Source organism: Palaemon carinicauda, chromosome 42 (assembly GCF_036898095.1).
Source record: "Palaemon carinicauda isolate YSFRI2023 chromosome 42, ASM3689809v2, whole genome shotgun sequence".
NCBI lineage: Eukaryota > Metazoa > Arthropoda > Malacostraca > Decapoda > Palaemonidae > Palaemon > Palaemon carinicauda.
This window is the reverse complement of record NC_090766.1, coordinates 35,390,080-35,402,579: the sequence shown is the minus strand read 5'-3', so window position 1 is coordinate 35,402,579 and position 12,500 is coordinate 35,390,080. Positions and strand designations below refer to the sequence as shown.

The 12,500-nt window shown below is 35.9% G+C and overlaps 1 protein-coding gene across 1 annotated transcript in view; it reads left to right on the top strand.

Annotated features, from left to right (window-relative positions):
* The first annotated feature begins 10,815 nt into the window (after positions 1 to 10,815).
* LOC137633098 (mucin-2-like) overlaps positions 10,816 to 12,500 on the top strand; it is a 40,525-nt gene continuing 38,840 nt past the window's right edge. The window contains exon 1 of the mRNA XM_068365259.1: positions 10,816 to 10,995. Coding sequence (XP_068221360.1) covers positions 10,888 to 10,995 — 108 coding nt within the window. The 5' untranslated portion in view covers positions 10,816 to 10,887. The remainder of the gene's footprint in view (positions 10,996 to 12,500) is intronic.

The following is a 12,500-nucleotide window of genomic DNA, read 5'->3' as shown; positions in this document are numbered from 1 at the left end:
ATTACGATTTTATACCGATTTATCGCATGAATTTATGGGTGATTTCTCTGGCTACAATTCAAATTTTATCACGATTTTATTCCGATTTATCGTAAGGATTTATGGGTGATTTTTCTAGCTACAATTAAAATTGTATTACGGTTTTATTCCGATTTATCTTATGGATTTATGGGTGATTCGTCTAGCTATAATTCAACTAATTTTATTACGATTTTATTCCGATTTATTGTATGGATTTATTGGTGATTTGTCTAGCTACAATTCAAATGTTATTACGATTTTATTCCGATTTATCGTATGGATTTATAGGTGATTTGTCTCGCTAAAATTAAAGTCTTATTAGGATTTTATTCCGAATTATCGCAATGATTTAATGGTGATTTGTCTAGCTACATTAAAATTTTATTACGATTTTATTCCAATTTGGCGAATTGATTTATGGGTGATTTGTCTAGCTACAATTCAAATTTTATAACGATTTTATTATTCCGATTTATCGTATGGATTTATAAGTGATTCGTCCAGCTACAATTGAAATTTTATTACGATTTTATTCCGATTTATCGTATTGATTTATGGGTGATTTCTCTAGCTACAATTAAAATTTTATTTCGATTTTATTCCAATGTATTGTATGGATTTATGGGTGATTTGTCCAGCTACAATAAAAATTTTATTACGATTTTATTCCGATTTATCGCATGGATTTATGGGTGATTTGTCTAGCTACAATTCAAATTTTTTTACGATTTTATTCCAATTTATCGTATGGATTTATGGGTGATATCTCTAGCTACAATTCAAATTTGATTACGATTTTATTCCAATTTGGCGTATGGATTTATAGGTGATTTGTGTAGCTACAATTCGAATTCTATTACGATTTTATTCTGATTTATCGTATGGATTTATGGGTGAATTCTCTAGCTAAAATTCAAATTTTATTACAATTTTATTCCGATTTTTTTTATATATCTATGGGTTATTTGTCTAGCTACAATTGAAATTTTATTACGATTTTATTCCAGTTTATCGTATGGATTTATGGGGGATTTGTCTAGCTAAAATTCAAATTTTATTACGATTTTATTCCAATTTATCGTATGGATTTATGGGTGATTTGTCTAGCTACAATTCAAATTTTATAACGATTTTATTATTCTGATTTATCGTATGGATTTATCGGTGATTTGTCCAGCTACAATTAAAATTTTATTACGATTTTATTCCAATATATTGTATGAATAGATGGGTGATTTCTCTAGCTACAATTGAAATTTCATTACGAATTTATTCCAATTTATCGTATGGATTTATGGGTGATTTGTCCAGCTACAATTAAAATTCTATTACCATTTCATTCCGATCTATCGTATGGATTTATGGGTGATTTCTCTAGCTACAATTCAAATTTTATTACGATTTCATTCCGATTTATCGTAAGGATTTATGGGTTATTTGTCTAGCTACAATTCTTATTGTATTACGATTTTATTCTGATTTATCGTATGGATATATGGGTGATTTCTCTAGCTACAATTCAAATTTAATTACGATTTTATTCTGATTTATCGTATGGATTTATGGGTGATTTTTCTAGCTACAATTCAAATTTTATTACGAATTTATTCCAATTTGGCGTATGGATTTATGGGTGATTTGTCTAGCTACAATCAAAATTTTATTACGATTTTATTCCGATTTATCGTATGGATTTATGGGTGATTTCTCTATCTAAAATTCAGATATTATTACGATTTTATTCCGATTTATCGTATGGATTTATTGGTGATTTGTCTAGCTACAATTCAAATTTTATTATGATATTATTTCGATTTATCGTATGGATTTATGGGTGATTTCTCTAGCTACAATTCAAATTATATTACGATTTTACAACGATTCATATATGGATTTATGGGTGATTTGTCTAGCTACAATTCAAATTTTATTACGATTTTATTCCAATTTCTCGTATGGATTTATGGGTGATTTTTCTATCTAAAATTCAAATTCTATTACGATTTTCTTCCGATTTATCGTATGGATTTATTGCTGATTTGTCTAGCTACAATTCAAATTTTATTACAATTTTATTCCGATTTATCGTATGGATTTGCGGGTGATTTGTCTAGCGACAATTCAAGTTTTATTACGATTTTATTCCGATTTATCTATGGATTGATGGGTGATTCGTCTAGCTACAATCAAAATTTTATTATGATTTTTTTCTAATTTGGCATATGAATCTAAAGGTGATTTGTCTAGCTACAATTGAAATTTTATTACGATTTTATTCCAGTTTATCGTATGGATTTATGGGTGATTTGTCTAGCTACAATTCAAATTGTATTACGATTTTATTCCAATTTATCGTATGGATTTATGGGTGATTTGTCTAGCTACAATTTAAATATTATTACGATTTTATTCTGATTCATCGTATGGATTTATTGGTGATTTGTCTAGCTGCAATTAAAATTTTATTACAATTTTATTTCAATTTATCGTATGGATTTATGGGTGATTTGTCTAGCTACAATTAAAATTTTATTACGACTTTATTCCAATTTATCGTATGGATTATAGGTGATTTGTCTAGCTACAATTCAAATTTTATTACGATTTTAATCCAATTTGGCGCATGGATTTATGGGTGTTTTGTCCAGCTACAATTAAAATTTTATTACGATTTTATTCCGATTTATTGTATGGATTTATGGGTGATTTGTCTAGTTGTAATTCAAATTTTATTACGATTTTATTCCAATTTATCGTATGGATTATGGGTGATTTGTCTAGCTACAATTAAAATTTTATTACGATTTTAATCCAATTTGGCACATGGATTTATGGGTGATTTGTCTAGCTGCAATTAAAATTTTATTCGTATTTATCGTATGGATTTATGGGTGATTTGTCTAGCTACAATTAAAATTTTATTACGATTTTATTCCGATTTATCGTATGGATTTATGGGTGATTTGTCTAGCTACAATTAAAATTTTATTACGATTTTATTCCGATTTATCGTATGGATTTATGGGTGATTTGTCTAGCTACAATTAAAATTTTATCAAGATTTTATTCTGATTTATCGTATGGATTTATGGGTGATTTGTCTAGCTACAATTAAAATTTTATTACGATTTTAATCCAATTTGGCACATGGATATATGGGTGATTTGCCTAGCTACAAATCAAATTTCGTTACAATTTTATTCTAATTTAGCGTATTGATTTATAGGTAATTTGTTTGGCTAAAATTCAAGGCTGGATTTATATTTTTGAATAGGTCGGATTTAACATGTAAAAGATTTTAAACGGATTTGTCGTCTACTAATTTATTGATCTGCCTGAGGAAGATTTTGTATGTTTTAAGCGGATTTATTGTATGGATGTATGGGTGATTTGTTTGGCTTTATTGCAGACTGGATTTATATTTTTAAATAGGTGGGATTTATCATATACAGTAAGAGCTTTTAATTCGACTCTTTTTTTTTTTTTGTGTGTCTTAAGGGATTTTAGAAGGTTAAATTTCAGCTGCGGATTTATCTTCCAACGCGACTTACAGGGGGATTTATAATATTGTGGATTTATATTCTCACTCATCAAAGGGGGTTTATAACGTGAATGTTTTTAATCGGATGTAACGTAAGAAAATTTAGGAGTGGATATAACCTGAAGAACATCTTTCATCTTCATAATTACAGTAAATCATTTTTTATATAGTGTCTTATTTAGCCTCTCTCTCTCTCTCTCTCTCTCTCTCTCTCTCTCTCTCTCTCTCTCTCTCTCTCTCTCTCTCTCTCTCTCTCTCACTAAGATGCATCCCAGACCATCCAATACTGGAAGATGCAAAATACACCGGAATATGCATTAGCAACTCTCTAGTAGATATACGAGGTGCCTCACACTAAGGGACCTGGGGGAACCCAACCATGGAATAAGGCAACAAGGCTCTCTCTCTCTCTCTCTCTCTCTCTCTCTCTCTCTCTCTCTCTCTCTCTCTCTCTCTCTCTAAGATACATCCCAGACCATCCAAAACTGGAAGATGCATTAGCAATTCTCTGGTGGATATACGAGGCGTCTCACACTGAGGGACCTGGGGGAACACATACATAGAATAAGGCAATAAGGCGCGCTCTCTCTCTCTCTCTCTCTCTTTCTCTCTCTCTCTCTCTCTCTCTCTCTCTCTCTCTCTCTCTCTCTCTCTCTCTCTCTCTCTCTCTCTCTCTCTCTCTCACAATCCAATAAAATAAATTCTGATGAAAATATTTGATGACATTTTACCATATTCAGCTCAAAGGACACATGAATAAAAATTAATTATATTTAGCTAAACATTTTCTCACTCTGTTAATTCATCCAAGCAAAACTCCGGAATTCACTCTACGCCCCTGTATTCCCTAACAGTTATTCTTCTAGTGTTTAGGTACAAATGTTCATTTTAGAGACCTAGGTTAGCTCAGAGCATTAAAATACCTTCGTAAATAATCTTCCCCTGTGTTTCTAATCATACTGAGCTGCATTGCCTGACGTATGACTACTCGGTCTCTCTCCTTTCCTCGGGTATGAGAGAGAGAGAGAGAGAGAGAGAGAGAGAGAGAGAGAGAGAGAGAGAGAGAGAGAGAGAGAGAGAGAGAGAGAGTATTCATAACTCGGTGAGAGGAGGTACCACCACAATCTCCCTCAAATTGCCGAAACTGCCTGGTTAAAATGTACTTGAGAAAGGGCCAGAAGATGGGAAGGGTTGAAGGTGTGTGTTCGTGCGTGTGTGTGTAACTAAATATTTAGCAATCATTTTTGGCGGGTAGTGTACACTAGTGCCATAAATAACAAAGAACTGATAATATCTTCGTTTGGCAGATAAACGAATAAACTAGATATCAAATTATTATTATTATTATTATTATTATTATTATTATTATTATTATTATTATTATTTTTATTATTATTAACATTATCATTATTACCTGCTAAGCTACAACCCTAGTTGGAGAAGCAGTGAGGAAAGGAAGTAAATAAATAAACTATAAAAGAAGTTTAAGAACAATAACAATGAAATAAATCCATTATATGTAAACTATAAAACTTAAAGATAACAAGAATAAGAGAAATAAGATGGAATAAAGGGCTAAAGTGTGTCCTCAAGCAAGAGAACTCTACCCTTCGAAAGTGGTAGACCATGGTACAGAGGTTGTGGCATTACCAAAATGTATCATTATCATTAATTGCTAAGCTACAACCCTAATTGGAAAAGCAGGGTGCTATAACCCCAGGGGCCCCAACAGGGAAAAGAGTCCAGTGAGGAAAGGAAACAAGGCAAAAGAAAATATTTTAAGAGCAGTAACATCAAAATAAATATTTCCTATATAAACTATAAAACTTTAACTAAACAAGAGGAAGAGAAATTAGATAGAATAGTGTGCCCAAGTGTACCCTCAAGTAAGAGAACTCTAACCCAAGACATTGGAAGACCATGGTACAGAGGCTATGGCACTACCCAAGACTACAGAACAATGGTTTGATTTTGAAGTGTCCTCCTCTTAGAAGAGCTGCTTACCATAGCTAAAGAGTCTCTTCTACCATTACCAAGAGGAAAGTAGCCACTGACCAATTACAGTGCAGTAGTTAACCCCTTAAGGGAAGAAGAATTATTTGGTAATCTCAGTGTTGTCAGGTGTATGAGGACAGGGGAGAATCTGTAAAGAATAGGCCAGACTATTCCGTGTATGCGCAGGCAAGAGGAAAGTCAACCGTAGCCAAAGAGAAGGATTCAATATAGTACTATCTGGCCAGTCAAAGGACCCCATAACTTTCCAGCGGTAGTATCTCAACGGGTGGCCGGTGCCCTGGCCAACATACTACCTGCAATGTTACAGAGGCTATGGCACTACGCAAGACTAGAGAACAATGGTTTGATTTTGGAGCACCCTTCTCCTAGAAGAGCTACTTACTGGAACTGTCTCTTCTACCCTTACCAAGACGAAAGTAGCCACTGAATAAGTACATTGCAGGAGATAAATCCCTTGAGTGAAGAAGAATCATTTGGTAATATCAGCATTGTTAGGTGTATGAGGACAGAGGAGAATCTGTAAAGAATATATCAGACTATTCGGTGTATGTGAAGGCAAAAGAAAAGTGGGCCGTAACCAGAGAGAAGAATCCAACGTAGTGTCTGGCCAGTCAAAGGAACCATTAACTCTCTAGTAGTAGTATCTCAACGGTCGGCCTGTGCCCTGGCCAACCTACTACCAGTAGGAAAGCTGAACAAAGTGGAATCAGAATTAGTTCAATTATATCTGTAGTATCTAAACCTATTGACCTATTAACTATAGGCCAGATTTAACCTCGAAAACTGAAGTCAAACTATCATTGGAAACAAATCATGTTATTACATTACATCATAATCGTACAATTAATAAAAAGTTATTAGTTATTAGAAAGAAATGTAAGTTTGGATAAAGAGAGGTAAGGAGCTGATAACTTTACATTAGCAATCACTACAATTATCAAAGGCGTTAAGGAACCTCATATTATAAAGTGGTTTTCATGTTTAATGGAAAACTACTTCCGTTGAGATACTGCCATTTGAGATTTATGGGGTCCTTTGACTGGCCAGACAGTACTACATTCTCTTTGGTTACGATTCAATTTCTCAATGCCTACTCATACACCGAATAGTCTGGCATATTCTTTACTGATTCTCCTCTGTCCTCATACACCTGACAACACTGAGATTACCAAACAATTTTTCTTCACTCAAGGGGTTAACTACTGCACTGTAATTGGCCAGTGGCTACTTTCCTCTTGGTAATGGTAGAGGAGACTCTTTAGCTATGGTAAGCAGCAAAATCAAACCATTGTTCTCAAGTCTTGGGTAGTGCCATAGCCTCTGTACCATGGTCTTCCATTGTCTTGGGTTAGAGTTCTCTTGCTTGAGGGTACACTCGGGCACAGTATTTTATCTAATTTCTCTTCCTCTTGTTTTGTTAAATTATTTAAAGTTTATATATAAAATTTTCATTTTAATGTTGTTACCGTTCTTAGAATATTTTATTTTTCCTTGATCCCTTTCCTCACTGGGATATTTTCCCTGTTGGGGCCCCTGGGCTTATAGCATCCAGCTTTTTCAATTGGCGTTGTAGCTTAGCAATTAATAATAATAATAATAATAATAATAATAATAATAATAATAATAATAATAAAGCTACTGGACCGATTGACTTGGCATTTTCAGACACAGTAGGACCCTTGAAATCTTGACCTCATAGGATCAGTGTAAGGGTTATTATGTATCATGAAGAGTGAAAACTATCCTCTATCACGAAATAAAAATTGGAAAATAATCATAGTATTGGTTAATGATACATAAATTTTCTAATCAAATAGTAATACTTGGATTGAGGAAAACGTTCCTAGTGTTCCATAGAACTGGGTACGTCCTAAGATACGTTCCAAGTGTTCCATAGAATTGGGCACGTCCTTATATAAGTTCTAAGTGTTCCATAGAACTGGGTACGTCCTAAGATACGTTCCAAGTGTTCCATAGAACTGGGTACATCTTAAGATATGTTCCAAGTGTTCCATAAAACTGGGTACGTCCTAAGATACGTTCCAAGTGTTCCATAAAACTGGGTATGTCCTAAGATACGTTCCAAGTGTTCCATGTGTTCCAGAGAACTGGTAACGTCCTAAGATACGTTCCAAGTGTTCCATAGAACTGGGTACGTCCTAAAATACGTTGCAAGTGTTCCATAGAACTGGGCACGTCCTAAAATACGTTCCAAGTGTTCCATATAACTAGTTACGTCCTAAGATACGTTCCAAGTGTTCAATAGAACTGGGTACATCCTAAAATACGTTACAAGTGTTCCATAGAACTGGGTACGTCCTATGATACGTTTCAAGTGTTCCATAGAACTGGACACGTCCTAAGATACGTTCCAAGTGTTCCATAGAACTGGGTACGTCCTAAGATACGTTCCAAGTGTTCCATGTGTTCCGTACAGCTAAGTACGTCCTAAGATACGTTCCAAGTGTTCCATGTGTTCCGTACAGCTAAGTACGTCCTAAGATACGTTCCAAGTGTTCCAGAGAACTGGGTACGTCCTAAAGTACGTTCCAAGTGTTCCATAGAACTGGGTACGTCTTAAGATACATTCGAAGTGTTCCATAGAACTGGGTACGTCCTAAGATACGTTCCAAGTGTTCCATAGAATTGGGTATATCGTAAGATACGTTCCAAGTGTTCCATAGAACTGGGTATGTCCTAAGATACGTTCCAAGTGTTCCATGTGTTCCATAGAACTGGGTACGCCCTAAGATACGTTCCAACTGTTCCATGGAACAGTTGGTGGATATACGAGGTGCCTCACACTGAGGGACCTGGGGGAACCCCCCAAAAAAATAAGGCAATAAGGCAATAAGGTAAGGCTGGGTACGTCCTAAAATACGTTCCAAGTGTTCCATAGAACTGGGTACGTCTTAAGATACGTTCCAAGTGTTCCATAGAACTGGGTACATCCTAAGATACTTTCCAAGTGTTCCATAAAACTGGGTACGTCTTAAGATACGTTCCAAGTGTTCCATGTGTTCCATAGAACTGGGTACGTCCTAAGATACGTTCCAAGTGTTCCATAGAACTGGGTACTTCCTAAAATACGTTCCAAGTGTTCCATAGAACTGGGTACGTCCTATGATACGTTTCAAGTGTTCCATAGAACTGGACACGTCCTAAGATACGTTCCAAGTGTTCCATAGAACTGTGTACGTCCTAAGATACATTCCAAGTGTTCCATAAAACTGGGTACGTCCTAAGATACGTTCCAAGTGTTCCATGTGTTCCATAAAACTGGGTACGTCCTAAGATACGTTCCAAGTGTTCCATAGAACTGGGTACTTCCTAAAATACGTTCCAAGTGTTCCATAGAACTGGGTACGTCCTATGATACGTTTCAAGTGTTCCATAGAACTGGACACGTCCTAAGATACGTTCCAAGTGTTCCATAGAACTGGGTACGTCCTAAGATACGTTCCAAGTGTTCCATGTGTTCCATAGAACTAGGTACGTCCTAAGATAGGTTCCAAGTGTTAAATAGAACTGGGTACGTCCTAAAATACGTTCCAAGTGTTCCATAGAACTGGGTACGTCTTAAGATACGTTCCAAGTGTTCCATAGAACTGGGTACGTCCTAAGATACGTTCCAATTGTTCCATAGAACTTGGTACGCCCTAAGATACGTTCCAAGTGTTCAATGGAACTAGGTACGTCCTAAGATACGTTCCAAGTTTTCCATGGAACAGGGTACATCCTAAGATAGGTTCCAAGTCTTCCATAGAACTGGGCTTGTCATAAGATACGTTCCAAGTGTTCCATAGAACTGGGTACTTTCTAAAATACGTTCCAAGTGTTCCATAGAACTGGGTACGTCCTAAGATACGTTCTAAGTGTTCCATAGAACTGGGTACGTCCTAAGATACGTTCCAAGTGTTCCATAGAACTGGGTACGTCCTTATATACGTTCCAAGTGTTCCATAGAACTGGGTACGTCCTAAAATACGTTTCAAGTGTTCCATAGAACAGGGTACGTCCTAAGATACGTTTCAAGTGTTCCATAGAACTGGGCACGTCTTAAGATACGTTCCAAGTGTTCCATACAACTGGGTACGTTCTAAGATACGTTCCAAGTGTTCCATAGAACTGGGTACGTCCTTATATACGGTGTTTTAACCGGCCCATAAAAGCCATATTGCAACATGAATTTGGGCACAGTGTCTTGGTCTTAACTAGCCAATACAAGCCATATTGTGACAGTGAGGCATTTGTTGACCGAATGTCCCACTTATAGCACAGAAAGAAATATATATCTGTTTGAGGCTCGAGGTGAGGAAGGCAGGTTCATCCTTGCCAAGATTCTTGGACATGATGTGTCTTACCATGCTAGCGGAATTTTTAGATATATTTCAGAAGCAGGTCTTCTGAAAGATATTTAACTTTTATAAGGACATCTTTGCTTTTATAGTTTTAATTGAATGACCTTAGATGTCAGGATGCCAGAAAACCTCAAATCAATCAATCTTGGAATAAAGAGTAAATATAGTAGTAGAGATTGATATCATAAATAGTGATAAGGAGAAATGACACTGGGTAATAATTAAGGAGAATTCTTACATGTTGACAGGGAAAATAACGAGGAAAGGGTCACAATTTAAGCAATAAATAAGAGAAGAAAGGACAATAGACTAATGAAGTTAATGACGTTATATGGCATAGGAGTATGCTAAAAGGGATATTATTATTATTATTATTATTATTATTATTATTACTATTATTATTAGTTAAGCTAGAACCATAGTTGGGAAAGCAGGATGCACAAAGTCCAAGGGCTCCAACAGGGAAAAATAGCCCAGTGAGGAAAGGAAATGAAGACATAAATAAACTGCAACAGAAGTCATGAACAATTAGAATAAAATATTCTAAGAACAGTAACATTAAAATATATAATTCTATGTATAAACTATAAAAAAAGACTTATGTAAGCCTGTTCTACATAAAATAATAGGTAAGCAAACGGAAACAAAGACACACACACACAAACTGCTTTTGTAATCCAGGTGTCCTTGCCGAAGTCAAGTGCCACCTCCACTCACTCGAAAATTGAGTGGGACAACAATCAAAGTTACGTGACGCATTTTACAACACTTGTGAACAACTATTCGTTTGATTAGAAAACCAAACCCACACGTTACACCTACGTCGTGAAATACAGGCTGAAAAAGGGGCAACCGACACACGTCTGAGGAGTGACAACCTGATAGTCCACGGCGATAGTCGTCAGTACAGCAGAGGAGTCCAAGTCCACCACATCTGTAGTGCAAGCCATGCTGTCTCTCAGGCCCACACATAACAGGGGGCTGTTACTGTCTCTGGCAGTATTGGCTGTCCTAGCGTGTGCTGTTTTGGCTGATTCCCCAGAGGAGAAAGGGAAGGTAAGATTAGGGAGGGGGGATTATTGCAAAGCTATCTTCAAATCTATTTAACGCGTTTGCCAAATGCCTTATGTCTTTTTTATGGTCCTCCAAGGTCCTTCATGTCTTTTTGAGGCTCCTCCAAGATCCTTCCTGTCTTTTTTATTCTCCTCCAACTTCTTGTCTTTTTGATGGCCCTCCAAGTTCTTTCCTGTCTTTTCGATGTTCCTCCAAGTTCCTTCCTGACTTTTTGATGGTCTCCGAAGTTCCTTCCTGCCTTTTTTATGGTCCTCCAAGTTTCATCCAGTCTTTTTTATTGTACTCAAGGTTCCTTCCTATCATTTTGATAGTCCTATAAGTTCCATTCTTTCTTTTTTATGGTCCTCCAAATTCCTTCCTGTCTTTATGATGGCCATCCAATTTCCTTCCTATCTTTTTTAATCTCCTCCACGTTCCTTCCTGCCTTTTTGATGCTCCTCCAACTGCCTGTCTTTTTGGTGGTCCTCTAAGTTCCTTCCTGTCTTTTTGAAGGTCCTCTACTTTCCTTCCTGTCTTTTTGATGGTCTTCCAAGTTCCGTTTTGTCTTTTTGATGGTCCTCCAAGTTCCATCCTGTCTTTTTGAAGCTCCTCCAAGTTCCATCCTGTCTTTTTGATGCTCCTCCAAGTTCCATCCTGTCTTTTTGATGCTCCTCCAACTTTCTGTGTTTTTGATGGTCCTCCAAATTCCTTCCTGTTTTTCTATGGTCCCCCAAGTTCCTTCCTGTCTTTTTGATGGTCCTCCCATATAAACCAGGCATTGTACCAATAGATAAAATGAGTACTCTAAACTTATCATCTTCTCTTCATGAGTCTCCTGCTTCAGATAACATTGAATCCACAAAACTAGATGCATTCCTCATAACAATCACTGTCAAGCAAAATTTATCTAAGCCCCACTTGCTAAGGACATGACTCTTTATTTCGATAAGAATTTATTTGATTCTTTCCGCTTCGAAAACACCGTTGAAAGATCTGAGCGTTTTCTTGTCCGCCAATGTTTTTATATTGAACAGGCTGACATAAGTCATTTTATAGTTTACATATGAAATATCTGGTTTAATGTTGGCCATGTTTTAAAAATATTTTATTTAAATTGTTCATTACTTCTTATATCTTTTATTCATTTCCTTATTTCCTTTCCTCACTGGACTATTTTTTTCCTTTTGGAGGCCTTAGGCTTATAGCTTCTTGCTTTTCCAACTAGGGTTGTAGCTTAGCTAATAATAATAATAATAATAATGATAATGATAATAATAATAATGTAAGCAGCTCTTTTAGGAGAAGGATACTACAAAATCAAAACACTGTTCTCTCTCCTTGGGTAATTCCATAGCCTCTGTACCATGGTCTTCCAAAAGGGTTGAGCTCTCTTGCTTGGGGGTACACTCAGGTACACTATTCTACCGTATTTCTTAGTTTATACATGGAAGATTTATTTTAATGTTACAGTTCTTAAAATATTCTAATTGTTCATTACTTCTCGTGTA